At 46.2% G+C, this 20,027-nt stretch overlaps 1 protein-coding gene across 1 annotated transcript; it reads right to left on the reverse strand.

Moving 5' to 3' along the window:
• Positions 1 to 678: 678 nt before the first annotated feature.
• T265_06996 (hypothetical protein) lies at positions 679 to 14,940 on the reverse strand (the record flags this gene model as incomplete). Its single annotated transcript, XM_009172413.1, has 7 exons — positions 679 to 1,300; positions 5,698 to 6,162; positions 8,238 to 8,306; positions 9,260 to 9,516; positions 9,767 to 9,959; positions 11,708 to 11,882; positions 12,544 to 14,940. 7 exons carry the CDS (start codon positions 14,901 to 14,903, stop codon positions 899 to 901), a joined length of 3,921 nt encoding a protein of 1,306 aa, XP_009170677.1.
• Positions 14,941 to 20,027: the final 5,087 nt, after the last annotated feature.

Raw genomic sequence — 20,027 nt, forward strand, 5'->3', positions numbered from 1 at the left:
TCTTTCCACTCTTCACTAGGGTACGGTAGCTTTTGCTTGGGAATGTAAGTTGCCAGTTATTCACTTGGTAGCTGATGCAGATACAACCTGAATGAAAAGCGGGTCACTTATTATCTATCTCCGCTCACAGACAACTGGTGAGTTCATTCTACGAGGTGGGGTCGATTTCGCTCTTTTAGCTACACAGTTCATGAGTGGACGCCTGACGCTCGCCGTTCATGTCGAGACGTTTGCAGTGAAGGCTACATTCCGAACTATGTACTCATGCTCAAAAGCCGACTTTCCGATCGCAGTCACGTACTCTTATCCGTGAAATTCGTATCTATAAAAATGGTATACCCAAATACTCCTATCCACCTGCAGGTTTGCTCCTCGCTTTCTCTCAGACTAAACTAATACTTTGGGCAGCTGAGTCACACTGCTACAAAAAAGAGTAATATACTAAAACAAAGCTTTCAAAGTGCCAGTGGTTACTTTCTGATATTCTGGCAAACTCCAAGGGAAATGCCAGAAAAGTCAAATTCGTAAGTCAAGAACAGACTTCACAAATATCTGTGAAGTCTCACTTTCGTTGTGTTTGCCTGTTATACATTTGTGTTGAATTGCCAGTCTAGAGGTAAGCGAATTCTTATCTCGTGAATAACTAAAAAGAGCACATGTTAGCACGAACTTTTGTAGTGGCTGTTGGATGGTACACGAAAAAACGCATGATAATCATGAAAGAAGACATAATAGTCGCGAATGGATGAAATGCACGGAAGACAAATGAAGCGAAAGTAAAACATAAGTACATGTTCTATCGAGTGGCAAAGCATGTGTAAGTCAACTATCGAATGGGATGAACAAAGAGAAAATGGCAAGTAATACTTTAGACCTAATGTAGCAAGGGTTTCACGATTTATTCACGTGATTTCGATTCCAAATGAGCGGAAGAAGACATAACATTGGGTCTCACGGCCACAGCAACTGCGGATTCGGTCAGTTTTGCTACGTTGTGATAAGCGCTCCGGATCAGTGAGTATGGGAAGCAAGCCTCCTGTAGACTGTGGGAGAGGCAGGGAGACTGACGGACAAGATTATCAAACAAGATGTAGATAGAGTCCCTGTGTTTAGCTGGGAGCACGGCTGGACTGTTCGAACTGGAGGTCGATGTGGGCAAGGAATTGCCACAGACATCACCAGCTAGGACTGAGGAGGACGTCTCTAGTCCGAGTCGTAACAGATTAGATGACACCAAAGCTAGAAATTCCTTGGACCGAGCTTCCAAGTCACCGGGTCGGAGTAAGGAAAACATGGCAACCTGAAATTATACGATAAAGTAGATTTACACGATGAAGCCATCGAATGTATCAAACAATGTGCAAGGAAATGCGGTAAATTGCGTGACACTCACCCAACAGATAGATATGGAAAACGGACAAACACAAACCAGCGGAGCTTCCTTAACAACCACGTCCAACGGACGGGTGACAGTAATTAATATTCTCTCGTCTACCATAATTTGTCTGAAATGCTATGGAGCTAGGACATTTGCAGAACAACAGAGTTTTGTAGTATCCAAAAGAACCAACACCACTTGTCCAACAGTCGGGCAAAAAAGCGTCCCTTCGTTCTCCGCCTCCGTCAGCCAGCAGATAAAAATTGCAGTCTCGCACACTGATAGTATCCGCTCGACAGAACTGTGTACTGAATCCTACCCTGCTAACTAGTAACTAGTGGCGTGAATGAGCGTTACATAGCAGATCGATACCAACCGATTACGAACCACAGGCACAATGACAATTTCAGTAGACACCAAACCACTGGAGATAGAAGACAGTAAATTAAAATAGACGGTTAATAATATTCCAAACGCATTTGAAAACTATTCCCGACCTAAACCTGTCACTTTTTCGTGGTAGTTTAATTACAGTGCTGTAATGATCCTGAGGGCAATACTGATTGGAACTCAATACTCAAATTTTCAACCATGCCAGGAAGACCAAGGTGGAGCGACCCGACGAAGAACAGCGAGTCCTTGGACTGCGAGTAATCGTACTACAAGGCGGTCAGGAGGAAAGTCGTGAGAGCGCTAAGGCGCTCCCCCCCCCAGGCGACCAGCATTTCAGTATTCACAGAAGCAGTGATGCTGTCTCTCCCGAGGTAGGACGAGCAGTAAAAGGTTAGCCCTAAAAACCGCACACCAGGATCGCCCAAAAGTTGACCATGACCCGCCGAAATGATCCTACAACCAGAGTCCGGTGATGCTCAAAAGGCGGCTGTTGCGCGCAGCCACATAAAAAGTGAGACAGTGCATGACTTCCAGCGTTCTCGGGCCAGGACGAAAAACTGCAGCCAAAAGGACAAGACCACTGAGTCATTGGCTCAGAAAAGGGTCTCTAAATAAAACCCTAACAACCACTGCCTCGCAGCCAGAGGCTACGGGCAGGAGCCCCGAACAAGAGCTCAAGGTGCGGTACTTCAAACAAAGCAGTTTTCACGGCCTGGACGACCGGGAAGTATCGTTCACCCTTACAGTTCTTTGCTTATCGGCCTTCTCCACAACCCCATCCCACCGATCGGTTGATGCAGTTCAATCAACCCACCATTCAGTGTCTAAACCTTCGCCCCAAAAAACAAATCAAGATAATAACTTATAACCCCAAGAGATCTGATCCACGTTGCAGCTTTTAATATCCAAACCCTATGTCAAATTGGTCAACGGGCGTCTGTTACCGGAAGCTTACTATGCTTCACCGAAGTAGGCATATAAGACCCCACTTCGACCGTGAACCTCAACCCGCTTTGGACGACCTCAAATGTTTCTTATTTCACTGTTCAGGTATCTGGTGAACTTGACGCAATGGCTCGGGATGTCTACGGTTTGAGAGTTGCACCCAGTCCCAAGACTAAGAGCGCCCTACTGGACTGGACCCCAGTAAACGGTCGTCTTCGCGCTGTGCGGTTGTCTGGTTCAATTAAGATCATTACAGGTCGATGCGATAAACAGTTTTCATTTACTGTATTAGTCGTAAGCGACTGCAGTTCTGCAACTAAGGACGGCTTTCATGGAGATTTGTCGCGACTGTTTCGGTCAGCAAGAAGGACGGATCTAGTAATCGTGGCAGGCGGACTTCCAAGTCCGGGAGAAGCACAGTTAAATGGAAGATTTGGTGTTGATGCTTAGCTTACGGATGATGGGGGCGAATGCTTCAAGTGTGTGCTGATTACCGTCTGTTTCTGGCCAGCACAAAATTCCAGGACAAACGCACACACCGAGTCACTTGAAGTCCATCAACTGTACTCATTTGGACAATGTGACTATCAGTTACCGATGGAGAGCCTCAATTACTGATTGTTGTCTCTTCTGGGGTACGTAACTTGACATTATGCGAGTCTTGATATCATTTCGTTTTCCGTCGATATCATGCATGCCAAAGCAAACTACTCCATCCTTCAACATCGACAATTTTCAGTAGCTCAGTAGTATCGGGCTGATCTGGCCAGAAAGCTATTGGATAACGAAGACTGCGTGGAGGTTGAATGGAAGCAGGTTAAAGAAGCTATGCCCTTATTTAAGCTTTCTGACTGGACTAAACGAACATTGGATGTCGTCGAGAACAATAGGTCTTACTGCTGCCGGAAATGCCATAACAGTAACTATCGACTGTGATGCGGACGCAGATCCATCAACCATCAAATAATCAGGAGCTTGAAAGATGACCGATGATGCAGGGGGATTTCAATGACCCGTGAGATGGAGAAGACTTCCGCTGCAGACAACAACTGTGCCCTATTTCAGCTGCTCCGAGTAACCGATCAAACGAAGACAGATGCCGGCGATATGTTATGCGAAAAGGACGGAACGGCTACTCAGTCACGAAATCCTCGTCTTGAGCGATGAGCTGAACACTTCAAATAACAGTTTAGCTGGAATACCTCAGTACCACCGCTAAAAGAACCCAATGGGCCTGAATGGGACATCGACACCAACCCCCATCAACGACAAAAGTCCAATGTGAGATCAAAACGACAAGGCATCCCACCTAGATGGTCTACATCCCGCACTCAAGAGAGAAGGTAGTGAAGTCCAGGTGAACCGTCTGATGACCGTAACACAGAAAATTTGAAAACGGAAACAGAATACCGGTGGAGTGGAGCGTCTCGAACATCATCCATGTTTTCAAAACACCGCAAGGACATCCTGCGAAAGATATTGTGACATCAGCCTGGTATCTGTTGCATCTAGGGTGCCCTTTGGCACCATTTTGCACAGGTTGATCGGTTATCGGAGACTCAAACCGGGTTTCGCCCTGGCCGAGGACGCGTCAACCATATTTTTAACTATGAGACAAGTTATTGAACAGAGCCACTCTTTCAAACATCCTATGCTTCTCGTTTTTCTTGATCCGAAAGCTACCTTGGATTTTGGCAATCGTCTGAAACTCTGGCGGTGTCTGGCGATTAAGGCATCTCTTCCAAATTCGTATCCCTCATGAGGGCACCGTATGCGGACTACTGTGGTCGGGTACGAGTACACGGCAAGCTCTCACCTGAGTTCACTACGTCCAAATAGTGTAAGACAAAGCTACCCTCTCACGATTTCCCCTCAGCCCTCCAACTTTTTTATTGATATGCTGCTTCGAATTACACTGCCTGCCTCTGAAACTCTGGTGTTTAAAATTTTTCCGGGACGTCCGCCCACAGACATTGATTATGCGAACGATTTTGCTCTCTTTGGTTCAGATCTTTCAAAAATGCATACCTTTTAACATAGCCCACATAATTTCGCAGGTTTGACATGCGCTTCACACCTGCAAAGTGTGAAGTGCTGCTACTAGACTGAGTGGGATCAAAACCAAACTTCGTGCTTGCAGACGAGCCAATCGACATGGTAGATAAATTTGTTTGCCTGAACAATTGTATATGTGCCAGTGAAGTGGCTGGAGATGAGATTACTTCTCGATTCAGGAGGCCCGGAGCAGCTTTTGCCACCCTCTGACACCTACGGCTCCGATATGACGTCCGTTTTTCTGTCAACAGCAGAGTCTGCACTGCGGCAGTGCGAACCATACTGCTTTAGGAAAGAAAAACGTGACCTCTACGCGCAGAGGATATACGAAAGTTGTCAGTGTTTGACCATCGGTGTCTCCGAAGCTCTGTTCGGTTTTGGTGGGAATATCGGATTAATAATGTTGGGATGGGCTGGATGGTTTTAAGGAGAAGGAACTCTCCCGCGACGACAGAAGAATTACTTAGGCTTCATAGGTACGGTGGTTAGGGCATGTACTGCGCACGCCAGAAGACCGGCAAGATGGCTCAGTAGTTGCAGCCCGAATCTACTGACCGGAAGGTTCGTGGTTCGAACCCAACCTCTGCCTCTCGACTTCCTCTGTCTAGGCTTGGGCAACCTGGCAGTATCCCAGCCCTTGTGCTTCCTTCGTTTGGGATGGCATTTAGGCGGACGAATGCCCGACCTAAGAACCAGTGAGAGAGGCGGGGAAAACATACTCATTGAACTCATATCCGTGTCGTAAATCGCGGAAATGACGCGCAACAGCAGACTATGTGTGCAAGCAAATCAGTTCGGCCGGAGTGCACTTGTGGAAATGTGACGAAAAACTGCACCACACCATGGGTTTAAAAATTTACGAAAACGCAATGTCCGGTTTTGGATCCGGAATGATCATTAGGATGAACAGCGAAGCAGGGACTTACCATCAACGCATTTACAGAGTAAGCAATGCAGTGACAATTGTTCTCATTCGCCTCCAAGTCCAGATGATACAAGCTATTCTCCTGCCTGGCTAGCCTCGGTAGGGCATTAGCCACGAACACGATGAAAAGACATGCTATATGGTAGTCCAAATCCGGGTACATGACGGCTGGACTGGCACCGCCTCCTGCTGCCGCAGCTTGGCTGGCAGTAAGTAGCATAGCCTGGCGACGGCTATTCAGTAGAGCGCACAGACTATAATCCAGATCGGAAAGAACACCCATACTAGAAGAAAGATTTATCAGAACAAGTTGCGAATTCAGGCGAGCGTAGATAGTTTCCATTTCATCCCTGGGCGCAGTCGCCGAAACCGGCCCCGGAGACTGAGGAATAAGTTGACCACCAGATTGCCGAGTTACGTAGTTTCGCAGATTTTGCACAGTCGATAGCAAGAATGGCGTTCGTCGCTACAATAAAAAAGAGGGAACGAATGAGCATCAATGATATGGATCGCATATTGTTCGGCGCTTTTACAACAGGAGAAATCACAGATTGAAGGGAAAGGCCCAAGTGCTGGTGATCAATGTTGGTACCACTCCGACCATAGCCGACCGATACTAGGTCACCTGACAATTAGCCGCGAAGTCAGGAATCATAGACATTACAGTCTGTCTGAGTGATCGTTAGCCAAACAGCTGCTCAGTTACCTGTAATTCAAAGACTCAACCCCGTGCCAACGGATATTGGTTGAAAACTTTGGAACTCATAGATAGACATTGCTGAAGATTCCTGCAAAGGATCAAAAAACGGCACAGTGCTTCTCGATATTTGAGCATGAGACAACTTCGTAAAAGGAAATATAACATGGTGCTGTAATCAAGTTGACGACTGATTGTTGCGCGATCTGCGGTTGGAAGTATTGTAGTGTGTTTGCTTTTAAAACTCATTCGGTCACGCTATGTACATATTTATGGCCAGAATTTTTACGCTTGCGAAAATTTCTTGAAAACAGTTATCACTTTGTTAGCCGTTCTAAAGCTGAAACAAAGTTGATTTTGTTGGTCGTTTATCCGTGATCAAACTGGCCTACGTTCTATCTTTATAATGTACACTCATAAGGAAACTGGCCTACGTTCTATCTTTATAATGTACTACTCATAAGGTTGCTGAAAATCCATCGACAGCCCACGACCGGTTTCGCCCTTCTTGGGGCTCATCAGGAAGGCGCAGTCCCGGGTTTCCGTCAACCTTACGTTCTACTTGAAACCGAAGTTCTCTTGATGACGCATCCTATCGTTTTGTTACTCCTCATTACAAAGTCTACCAAACTGGTCATTCGTATTGATGTAGACAGATAGATATTTGCTGCCCCCACAACAGCTGCTACAACTTTGATCAGTTCGAAGCCATTATTTACCGATCAGCCTTTCGCCGAAAATCAACGAAAAAGCTTGTTTGCGGAAACCGTAAGGGATTCAGGATAGCCGACTATAGGCTACACCCGTAGGCTGAAAAGTGACAACCGGAAACCACAGGTGATACAGTTCAGCTGAACGAAAGCAGAACATGGCGGCCTGTCCCATTGTGATGAAAGATGTGAGAATTGAGAATATGGCAAACAGTTGCAGTGGAGAATGAAAAGTGAAAATGAGCAACGCGAATTCGCATGCAGCTAATCGGTTCCACTAGCCCAACACTAAATCGCGTTGGCATTAGCACAGACTGAGACCACTTTGAGGATAGCGACAAATGAGCGACCGCATGAAACTTAGTCAGCTGTTATATTTGGAAGCATAGACCAAGCACTCAACCTACCGGTCACACCACGGCGAGTGTTTGCTCCCCCAAATCACAACACAAATGTACTGTTGCAACATACAGCTGAATTCCCAAATCATGAAACCGGTACAGCGATAGCCCCTGAACGGTTTGCGTCATATCGGTGCCGCTAAAACGCACGTGGCCAGTGCCCATATAAACTGAGGGATAAACCTACAACAGATAGTTGGAAGGGTTACTGAAGGTTCTCAGCCAGTAACGACTCTCGGGTCTCGGATTTCTGAAACCTCGATCGCAGAATGAACACTTGGGGCAGTGAATGAATCACGTTCAAGTGTGTGTGTGTGTGTGTGTGTGGTTTGCAGTAATTAGGTGCGCATGTTCGAAAGCAAACCAAATGCAAAATTGAAACGAGTGCTCCAGAAAATTGTGGTTCATGGAGAGATTTGTGAGACCGTCTTTATTTGTGGGCAGACGTTTAAAAACCAAAGAGTAATGTGTTCATTTATCCCAAATCTATTTCATATGGTAAAGAATAGTCCGAAGTCACGTGATTAATGAAGCTGAGAAGCTTTGTATAAACTAGTACTCTCCACATTGTGAGCACTACGCGGTGAGGACTAACTCATCCATTGCAGCTGGCGGTTTCAGCATACGCCGTTTCACGTTCTAACTCAGTTACCCTCTCGACTGCCTTTTACCAAAAGTATTTATGTTTCCAGCAAAGGCGTGGAAGGGTTCGCTTCAGATCTCGGTAACGTACCTCACGTATCGTAACGACCTTTATATCCTTCCGAGTACCACATTCTACCAGTTCCCGATTTCGCTCGTCCTAGAACGCACACAGAGATGTGAAGTTTTTCGGACCATGTCTGTGATGCACGTTTCTGTCTGATGAGTCACAGTTTATTCGGATGGCTGACTTAGACGAGTACAGAGGAATTGGTAGCGTAGTACGCCCACAACATAGTGGTAATGTCACCTTCGTTGGCTATGAAGCAAGTAAACAAATTGCCAGGCTCAGCGAATAACCCATCAGTCACCAGTAGTGCTCATCCAATAATTAAACGTCAAAAATTACAGCGTTCAATAGAGATTTTATCCCGCCATCTAACCCAGCCTATGCTGAAAAGCCCAGCAGCACCGTACAGCTATTTCATCCCTATTGGGAATCATCGGCAGTGCAAACCTAATGAAACTCCGAGAGTTTCGAACCCGCAATATTCCGGCTAGTGGTTAAATACAACCGCTTGGCTACGAGTGGCTGATCAGCAGTGTGATTAGCCCTCACTTAGACGGGGCATGGTGTCACTTATCCTTCAATGCCGCAAAACCACATCACGTGGTCACGTACTGACTGGCTCCTCGAGTGACGACTTCTCACCAGATCGTTGCTCGAAGTCTGCACTCACTCACTCATCACATTAGGTAAACAGATTCATCACGTGGTGGAGACAGGTTTTAACCTCGCAGAACCGCAACCAATGTTGCTTGTTCGGGTCAGCGGGGAGCTCTTAGATCCCACAGGAATAACAATAATAGTATGTCAGTCAGTTATTCGGCTATGAACCATGTACCGAAAAGCAGCGCATCCAGCTGCTGCGGTTTCGTTCAGCGAAAATAAGAATAAGTGAGGAGCAGCCACGCGCAGGAGGCGGAAACCAACTAGCTCGTTGACCTTAGATTGTTCACCTCTAATATAGTCTTCGGAATACGGAAACGTCATTGTGTATGGATCTATCACATTGAAACATCAACCCGAAGTGAACAAAGTGACCAACCTACTTGAAGTACATCATTCAGTGCTTCGGAACACAGTCGACGGAACGCTAACGCAATCCCGATTTCTTTGAGAAGAGTGAGAAGTGCATCACTATTTTGTAAACTATTTCCCAACTGCTTGGTTTTCAGCGGGTCGTCGAAACATTCGCGTAGGGTTTCCAAAGTTGAACGATTCTGCAGAACCAGCTTTTTGATCTCGTCCACTCGATTTCCGACGTCCTGTATGAGTTGGTCGCACATGTACTTGATACCCAAAGGGCCTGGAGTAGAACCACAAGAGAAAAGTTGCGACCCTGATTAAACTCTAAAAAAACAGCCAAAAATCTAAACGGAAAAGGGACAGAAATATTACCAGAGACTACTGACGTTGCCTTGTTAGTATTGTGACTAAGTCTAACGTTCATAACATAGAACCTAGAAGGTCCTAAGGCAAGATGAAGACTGTAAATTGAAGAAACAGAAATCAGGATTCCATCTATCTTTGTGTGTCTCAGAACAACCGAGACATACCGATCAATTCAGCTAAAGCACGCAGCTCATTCAGATCAGCATAGTCCTCCGCACGGAAACGGACCACTTCCGGTGAGACCAGGGTAACGAAGCTTTTCAGCAAAGGAGAGTAGACAAAGTGGTCCATATAGGCATGTTTGAGGAAACTACCAAGGTACCATTTGGTATAGTGAGCGGTCATGGTAGGTTGTCCCTGTAAGAAGAAAGTAAGTTGTGTGAGAATAAAGGGCGAAAAACAAAGTTCACCCAGCGTTTCAGTCAGTCAGTTTGGGGAGCAAACTGATCGAAATAAAATAAAACGAAAAAGGCAGGCAAGTAGATACCTTCAAAACTTGCAGGATGGCTGCAGCTGACGTTTGGAAAAGGAGGACGACCGACATGTGATCATTTACCTTTGAACCGCCACCAGAAAACTTTGACTGGCCTGGCCGAGGCACGAACACCAATCTGCACAGCCTACTTCCAGCTAGAGTACTTCCACCAAAAATAAGGATGAAGGCAGTGTCCGATGCCTAAGCCAGATTAACAGAACATCGGTAGTTCGCCTAGTACAACGAATACACCCTGAGTTCCCATCACCCAGTGACAGTGTAGCAAGCACTATTGTCTGATGTGATCCAACAATCACAATTGCATGCACAAAGTCTATGGTGATTATGTGGAGTTCTCGGGTAGACTGATCCGCTTTAAGCCTCTAGTAAACCACTTGACGAGTGGCGCGTTGGAATCCCCTAAAGCAATGCAGTATCCCTGTTGTAAAACTGTTGAAGACTGTCCGTAATTAACTAGTTTGACACATGAAATCGTTGGGTGCCTTTAATACTCTCGTAACCATGGCAGAATAATTTCGCATTGCGCCAAACCCTTTTGTACATTCTGCCAGTACTAGATGGCATGCCAGAGGTTCACACAACAGCTTTCCTCCGACTCTAGTTGCCAGACTCTATCGGAACATGTTCGCACTTATATGTTGGCTTTAAAATCACCTGCATCACTCGTTGGCCATGGCTGTGTCAACACAATCGTTGATAGCGAAGTTTCAGAAGCTGGCTGACCGGGCTCATTGTGTATATTTGCGACACTGCAGATGTTCGCAAGAGCAATCAAACAGCCACGATGGGCTCCTGCAAATTCAAGGTGTCCCAGGGAGCGTGCAGAGACAGTGTTGTGGAAGACGAGGATTCCCACTCTACACAAGTCCTCAAACAGGGACGCCACGTGAGTCTAACAGCACTACTTTAAACGTGCCCAAATATCTCAGCATGAAAATGGTTGCCCGTTGAAGACGCTCAGCGTGGGTGGAAACAACGTCCATGAATCAGTGAAATTGTTCCACTGTGATATTGTTAAAGCAAACCGTATTACTTGAAAGCAAGGAGTAATAGAAACAGGTGACGTCGAAAGATAAGTAGAGGTTATATCTCATAGATAGGATATCTCACAGATAGGATATAGTCTCCTGAGATGTCAGTTTGTCTCGAGAATAGGCAACCATGAGACAGGAGCTATAGGAACGAGATGGATGAATTGACAGCAACTGTGTCCGGAGGTCATGATAACTGCAAAGCGATCCAGATACAATTGCTCCAATCGATCTTCACAAACGATGCTTAGGTTCCAGCAATACGTACCAAGCAATCTAGGGTGCACTGCTGGCTCCATTTCGATTAGCCCTCATAAGTGCAAGCAAGGGGGCGGGATGCTTCAGTGAACAGAGCGCGAATTCACTGACCGTAAGGTCCGTGGTTCAAACCCTACCTCTGCCTCTCGACTTCCCGTGCCTAGGCTTGGGCAACCTGGCAGTATCCCAGCCTTCGTGCTCCCTTCTGGTGGCGTGGCAGTTAGGCACCGAAAGAGTGCTACATTTGAACGATCAAGAAATCGGTGGTCGTCAAATAAAAACTCTGAAGTATTTCCACCTGAAAATTTACTAATACTCACCCTAAATGCGTCGCGTGGTTGGGTGTGTTGGGTGAAGACGACGGAAAAAATCCCAATCACGTCAATGCAGACATGGTGTTCCATGTCCACCAGCACATCCATTAAGGCTCGCACACGGCGCAACAATTCCGATGGCTTTGTTATCAACTGCTCTCCCAACTGATCACTTACAGATCTGAAGGGGAAAACGAAATCATTTGATCAGCACAACTGCGAATCACTTAAAACTCAAACTCAGAACTCAAAAACTATCCGGAATCACCCAAAACAGCGAAATCGGTTTGCAACTGAAAAACAATGCGGCGCTCGTCAAGCAAAGGGTATAGAAAACTTGATCGAGAAAAGTGCTGGGTCTAAATTGGAGAATTAGAACGTCGGTGTGTGATAGTACGAGAAAAGGCAATGACCAACACCACAGAAAGGTCCATTTGGCCAGCTTGAACCGAAGGCTCGGCTTGAACCCAGAAGACAGAGGTATATTTCACTTACCGGAATCCCCAAGTTCGAACCTCTCCCGACGATAGACTACAAGATGTTGGTTAGAGAAGGTGGGAAAACTATCCGGAAGATCATATACTGATTTGTAGCAAACGTGGGTAAATAAAAACCGTTGAGGGAAACGTTATTTTGCGACCTAAGCATCTTGGGCAACGGCATTTCCACACGATAAAAATACCGAAACTTTTAACAACCGGACTAATGAAGAATGATGGATATACAAGGTGGCACAGTCGAGGTATGCTTGGTAAAGAGAGCTACTTTATTTGAACAACGTTGAGAAGAAATAAGGATTTTCAGGTGGTTGCACAATCAAAGAAAAGAAAACAACGACTTACGTGGGTTCTGTATAGCTCGCGAGCACCTGGATAAGTCTGTCTTGGACTTCATTCTGTAACACCTCACGTGGGTTCACCACCTGGTCGTAGACGACCAACTCTCGGTGGTGATTCACTGCCTGGCACAGCTGGCTTAGTCCAAAAAGTGTGCGGTCATTTGCCGTTTGTTCTTCACGGTTGCGCCGAAAACTTTCCACCCCGGGAAGAAAACGTGGCTCATTGTCAGACGCGCTTGAACCAGCCTTCCCACTGATTGTGGGGAGTCCTTTTGGATCGGCTTTCGTCTTAGTTAAGTCGGATGTTGAACCATTGTTGAGATTCGTCCGGCCAGCACCACCAACACTTTTCTTTCCCTTGCGTTTCAACTGTTTTTGATCAGGTAGCAAAGATACAGCATTTTGTGGGGCCAATTGGTCGGCCAACAGACCGAATTCATCAACACGGGCTAGCAGATTTGCGCATACACGGTCTGCTATCTCTTGACAGAAATGCTGAGCCCGACGGACAGAGCTGGGACCCAAAAATAGCCGCTCCTCCGGGCAAAGGTCATGACATGCTTGAATGGTATGACAGCACAAGCTGGGAAAAACTATTGTGAATCTCAGCTGAGCAGGGAATTGAATGCAACGTGCGAACAGCTCGGAGAATGGAACAGGATAAAAGCTGAAGATGGACAGATCGGAGACTAGACGCAACAGTTCATCCAAATAGTCCACGAGTTTTGTGTGGAAAATTGTGGAATGAAAGTGTTCGACCAGACGGCGATGGTCAGCCAAATTAATTGATGCATCTTTGCTGGACAAACTGGCCTGAAGACGTAACCAATCCAGTCGTATGGCAGAAAAGTCAAACAGTGCGAACTGGTCGCCAGAGTATTGGTTGGCATTTTGCAACACTTCGTGCTCCGATAAATTGGACAGCTGTTTCGTTATGCTAGACACGATGACACCCTCTTCATTAGATAATCGGGGCATCGCCTCTCGGGCGTATTCAACAAGACCGGGAGCATCATAGCAAGCCAGAAGTTGAAGATAAAAACGTTGAATCACCGAAGTGTATCGAATAACAAGCATTCGTAACTCTTCCATGTAAAACAGTAGTTCAGGCAAAAACGGATCGCTATACTCCTCCACTGGATTTACCCGGGAAGTGCCTCCGCCGCTAGATTTCTTCGGGGGTGGATGTGCAATATGTCTGAGCAACCAATGAACTTCATCTGTTGAATACGACAGACCCCAAAAGACCAGGAAGGCTTTGGGGCCAAGTAATCCAGGTTCATCGGCCAGCAGCAGATGCAACTGGCGCAAAGCGGAACGCAAATAGTTCCGGCGATCTGCATGGACCTCGAGTGTTTGCGAACAGGCAATGGACAGGGTTTCTTTGATTTCATTGATTCGCTTAACAGCCACTTTATTAGTCCAGACGGACTCCAAAAAGGACTGTATCAAAGAATGAATGTAGATAACCTCATCCCGGAACAACACAACCACGTATGTCTGCCTAAGAGCAGTCTTGAATCGACTGAAAGCATCCTCATCGCTAAGGTCTTTGTAGATAAGTAAGTAGCCGAATATGACCCAGCGTTCCATCATCTCGTATGGAATGAGTTCGCAAGCCAACTGATCCCCAAGAACCGTGTGCCCAATTTTGCTTGGCTCGTGCAAGATGTTCAAAAAATGTCCATCACTCCAATTCTGAGCACGAACAGTACGTCGGACGAAGAAATCACTCAGTGAATTCAATGCCCTCATGAGAGTGCGGGAATGAGGGTTGACATCAGCATGTAACAGCTTTAACATTGACTCTGGTGTCTCAGTGAATAGTTCAGCCATTCGAGGGAAGTTTGGCTCGGGTTTTCCATTTAGCTGATCGTAGATAAAATTGAAGAGAGCCAAGATGGCTTTCGTGTCTGCAATCCGAGTGATTAAAAACATCATAGCAAAGTAGTTGCTGATTAATTCCAAGTACAGTCTAGTCAGATCAGAATTAATGGTGATGTCCAACTGAATATGTGCGCACCCAAAACGGCCAAGGGTGTCGCTCACATTGTCTCGAACTTCTAGGACATCAACGAAATTGTAATAATAGGAGGACAGGATACCCGCCAATTCTTTCTGGTGCGTGATAAATGGCTGCACACTTGACTGACTACTCTTGATCTCAATAGAGGGAAATCGCTTCAGGAGAAATTTCCATGCCGATTCGAACGTCTTATCACCTCCAGGCATGAATGCGGGTCGACATTCTGAGGTGTTTAAAATTTGCTTCATGTGGTGAAGTCGAGTAAGCACACCCAGCTGACGGTCATTGAGAATGAACAGGCGTTCTGCGAGTTTTTGGTGACTAATCGTTGTTGCCATGGTCTGAAAACGAAAAAAGCAAATAAGTAAAGTTCACTCAACATTTTGAAAAAAGCAAATAAGTAAAGTTCACCTCAACATTTTTTTCAAAAAAGGAGGAAGCTTAAATGAGAGGACATGCACCTGACAAAGTAAGCGCACATAAGTCAGATGTCAGGAAGTCACATGTGAAGAAAGATAAGCCCACGCTATTTTCAACGAGCACCATTTGGATTGAAGCACTCGAAGTACGGAATAAAAAGACCCACAGCAACACCCATACATTAACTCCACACCTTTGTTCACGACCGGGTTAGTTGCTCCTCAGGTGTTGTCGATCAATGACCACAGTAGAACTTTCAGTGTTTGACGGAGAATCCAGTACCCCCGAGAAAGAATTTAACATATTTAAAACTACTGTCCATCCTTGTACAACTAGTGCGTAGACAGACGTCTATAATGAACAACAGAACACACTCGCTAGGGATATGCATGCCTTTCTTGTTCGCTTCCAGGTGGCCCCAAGCCACCCGGAAAAAATTTTCCAAAATCAACTTGTGTGTTCGAGATCGTGGAGCAAGCGGCTCCGAATGACTGAATTATACAGATAGGTTGCATGTGTCACCAGACACACTGGTGGGGAAAGGATATAAACAAAAATAAAAAACAACCGTCCAGGTGAGGCACACTTCCAGTGCACAACCGCAACAGGGCTGAGATATTGTCAAGTTGCCAAAGCCTAGGCAAGAATGAACAAGAATAGAAAGTTTGGTTCGAAACGTCTAAATTCCGCTCAGAGGAGAACAGAGGTGCTTCAGTGCTGTACAGCCATGACAACTTAGCTACAATAAAAATCAAAATACTAAGAAAAATATGGGACACCCAACTCGGAGTGGTAAAAGCAGAGGTGGTCTGAAAGGAACAAGAGATCTATTACGAAAAGTTCGGATACTGTCGGTGAGATTCACATTTGGGAAGGAGTCCGCGTGATCCCCTTGTGCGTGGCTGGAGACGTTGCAACACATAGTAGTTAATCGACCTCAATGGTATTCTTGTCGGTTTCTACCCAGATTGTCAGGATAGGTGCTTGAAGATGTAGGTTGTCACTATGAGCCGGTCAAAACTGGATCTTTTCTCACTCAATCTTATGTTCCTCTTTACAAGAATTACGACAACAACAATTACGATTGCACAGTGACGAGGCATCACTACTGAACATTGATGCATTTTCGATAATGATAATGTCCCTTACAGCGAGTTCTCGTTCGAATCACTCCCACCATCGCTGTATACAGATAACCATCGCGTGTTCACCTTGTAATTGGACTATTGGCGCATTCTGCTTACTGTGATTAACGGATTTTCCCTGAAATCAGCTCACTATCGAGTCGCACACCCTATAACAAGCACAAAGCCGTAAAGCAATCACTGCTTCATCTATCGTGCTGTCCGCACCATACTTTCATCGCGATTGTGGCGAGTAAAGGTACGAGTACTGTGCAGAGCTCACAAGATAGAACTGGGTAGTTAGGTATGCAGCTACCGCATATATTCAATCATTAGTGGCTATAAAGAGATTAACGAGCAACACGGCATACTTGGCACTTACAAAAACCTGAAAGTCAAAATGAACATTGTCTGTGTAGGGGTGGACTTAGCGACTTATCCCCTTGTCTAATTGTAGTAGCATAACAGGCTCGAAATAAGGACTCAAGCAACACCAACCTATATAAGATTCCCGGAACACAGAGAAGCAACAACACGCCGAGGCTGGACGATACCCCGTAAAAGACTTTCGGTTCAGCTTCCAAGTGTGTCCTGTCACCGATAACGCAGACCATCGAAAACGTCCTAGAAGTAGAGGACGGCTTAGTGCAAGCCAAGCGAGCAGCTGAGATGGTAAGGTATATTGATCACCATCCACAACCCGGCCACGATTGCCCAAATGCAAGAGGGTCAAACACCGCCTCAGCATCATGGGTGTCAGTCAATCGCAGGAAAGCTCAACTTAGTTCCAAATGATTATTTTACGCTCAGCCAGAACGTTAACAACACAGCCAGAAGACCAACATACCTTGCGACAGTGTTCAACTGGAGTTTAGCCGAGGAGCGCTCAAAATACTTAACTCGGTTAAGAACAACCATGCATCACCAGCTCAAAGAGTAAATGATTTTCTCAGTAGCATTCCTCGGGAAAAGTTCTAGGTCTCCGGCCGATATTCTCGGCAACTCCTGTGGATAATCAGAGTACCAGATGAAAAACGCACCATATCACTGAAAGGTCACCGGGCGCAACTGACGGTGTGGAAAGAAGTCTCCTGGCATCAACGTACCTCCAAAAACTCAACTTGAAACTCTGCACTGAACAGTACTTTCCCTGGGAAGTAAACGCATGAAAGCTGGCGAACGAGGACAATACCGACCCCAACCCGAAAAAAGGGGGCAAAAGATAAAGATAATTGTCTAGCTGTAACACACTTTGTGTGTCTAGCTACCATGCCACTCGAAGGAACCGCGAAGGATGGATTACTGCCAAGATGCCTATGCCTAGACAGAAGAAATCGAGATACAGAGGTCGGGTTCTAACCAAGGACCTTTCGGTCAGTAAATTCGAGCTCTAAGCACTGAACTATCTCGATCTCCGGGTAGTAGAGTCCAGTACAACTAACAGCCAGTCACGAAGTCCAACAGCTGACATTCATCCGATTCTAGGTGAAGCTATCGGTGTAACGGTGGATGCCACTGATGGGGCATGCGAGTAGTATGTTTTCTCGTAAATCCGCTTCGCGTCTCTTGAAAATTGAGACTTATTACGGAATCGCTTGCATTTGAGTAACAGTCAGTGAATATCCAGGAGGACGCGTTCAGGGAGATGGATATTCAGTTTTTGTAAACAAGATGCATGAGAGTTTTGCTTCCTGTCCAATAGTCTGTAACTGTTCACTTGGCGTTTTCTAATAACTCCACAGCGAAGGCCTTCTTCCTTTCATCGGTAAGGGACTGTGATGCATAGTTTGTCCAGTAGCTCCTTAGGGCGGCTGATCTTAGCACCCAGACTACTAAGATTATATCTCTTCACCTCTGGGAGACGCGGGACCGTACCACAGAGGTAGTGCGAGCTTCACAGCAACTTCCATTGCGAAGTCACACGCCACCTGCAAAAACCTCGAGATGAGCTTCAACGAACTCAGCCACAGAATTCAATTCTATCCGGCCGTCAGAACGCCCCATCATCAACAACCACACAACTTGAAAACACGCCGAGAAACGTGCTGACTCGCGAGGAATTGGCATGCACCATGCTCCAGTGAACGTACCCTGTTATAAGTTGAGGAGAGCTCATGCAATAGTATGGTATATCATGTACAAAAACATTCATTTGAGGAGGAGAAACTCCGGAGAACTTACTAATTTCGCGGATAAAATGCATCCCACTCATCTGTGGTTGGAACCTGGCTTTGTCCAGATATAGTCAACTCAGAGGTTGCTACCTCAGGATATTTTCTGCCGGGAAATGACCGTATAGATAGCAAGAGTGGAGGTGTAGCTATGCATACATCTATGTCGTCAGGTACGTCCCCCTCAAAGATCCAGAACAGTAATCTCACTACCCGCAACTCCAAAACAACTGAGACTCTAGGGGAAGCCTCCCGAGTAGCTGCTTCTGGCTTGAGATCCACTTTGGCCATCGCCATAGACCTAAATTTTCCAGACGCAGACCTTACAGCTAGACAGAACCAAGGCCACCAAGGCTACGAGCTGCTATATACTGTATTAGAACACGGTATAGACGAGCAATTACAGCACGAGCAATTACACGCCACTCGGCGTTGCCGATTACACCATTTTACCAGTGCCATTAACCATTGGTGAGGTGGTGAGTTGAGTACCAGGGTCATCATCATCATCGACAGCATGACATTAGTGCTCAACACCGATGCTTCACTGCCGTAAGTCCCAGGGTCCCCATCCAGGGAGGCGGTAGTTGTCGACCCGACTTAGCTTACTGTCAACCTCTCGGTCGGTTCCACTCAGTACACGGCTGGGCGAAAACAGATATGCGAGGCAGACGGTCTACTGGCGTGCGCAGTACGTGTCCTAACCAGCGTTACCCATGAATCAAGAGTAAGTCCTCTGGAGTCGCGGGAGTTGCTTCTCCCTAAAACCATCTAGAGTACCTAATCCGATATTCCCACCAAACCCTAACAGTGCTTCGGAGACACCGATGGCCACTGACAACTTTCGTATGACCTCTGCGCGTAGAGGTCACGTCTCCGATCCATAAAGCAGTGTGGATCACACTCCTACATTGTAAACTCTGCCCCTGGCAACAAACTGACGTCACATCGATGCCATGGGTGTGTGAAGTTGGCAAAATCTGTCCTGGCCTTCCTGATTCGAGAAGTAATCTCATCTCCAGCTAGTTCATCGGAATTTATAGAACTGTTCAAGCAAACAAATTGATCTACCACGTCGATTGGCTCATCTGCAAGCATGAGGTTTGATTTTGGTCCCACCCAGTTATCTAGCAACACTTTACACCCTGCCTGTGTGAAGCGCATGCCAAACCCTGCGGCAAAATTATATAGGCTATGTTAAATGGTATGTATTTTTCAAAGGAGAGCAACGTCTGTGAGCGAACGCCCCGGAAGCATTTCAAACACTGAGGTTTCAGAGGCAGGAAGCATTATTCGACGCAGCATATAAATAACAAGGTTGAATGACAAAATCGGGAGAGGGCATCCTCGTCCTACACCACTGGATCTGGTGTGGCGCGAGCTTGGCGGATACTCGTAGGCAACCACGGGAGTCCGCATACAGTGCCGTCATAAGGGATATAAATTTGGAAGTGATGCCCTTAGTCGCCAGACACCGCCAAAGTTCCTGACGACCGACAAAATCGAAGGCAGCTTTCGGATCAAGAAGAAACGATAAACATAGGATGTTTGAAAGAGTGGTGCTGTTCAAGAATGTGTCTAAAGGTTAAAAGATAGGGTTGATGCATCCTCGGTCAGGGTGAAACCCAGTTTGATTCTCACGGATGAATCTCCCCCGATACCCGATCAACCTGCGCAAGATGGTGCCAGAGGACACCTTAGATATGACGGAGTACAGGGCATGACGTTCTGTGGCTTTTTGAACACT

Source organism: Opisthorchis viverrini (assembly GCF_000715545.1).
Source record: "Opisthorchis viverrini unplaced genomic scaffold opera_v5_153, whole genome shotgun sequence".
In the NCBI taxonomy this organism is placed as follows: Eukaryota; Metazoa; Platyhelminthes; class Trematoda; order Opisthorchiida; family Opisthorchiidae; genus Opisthorchis; species Opisthorchis viverrini.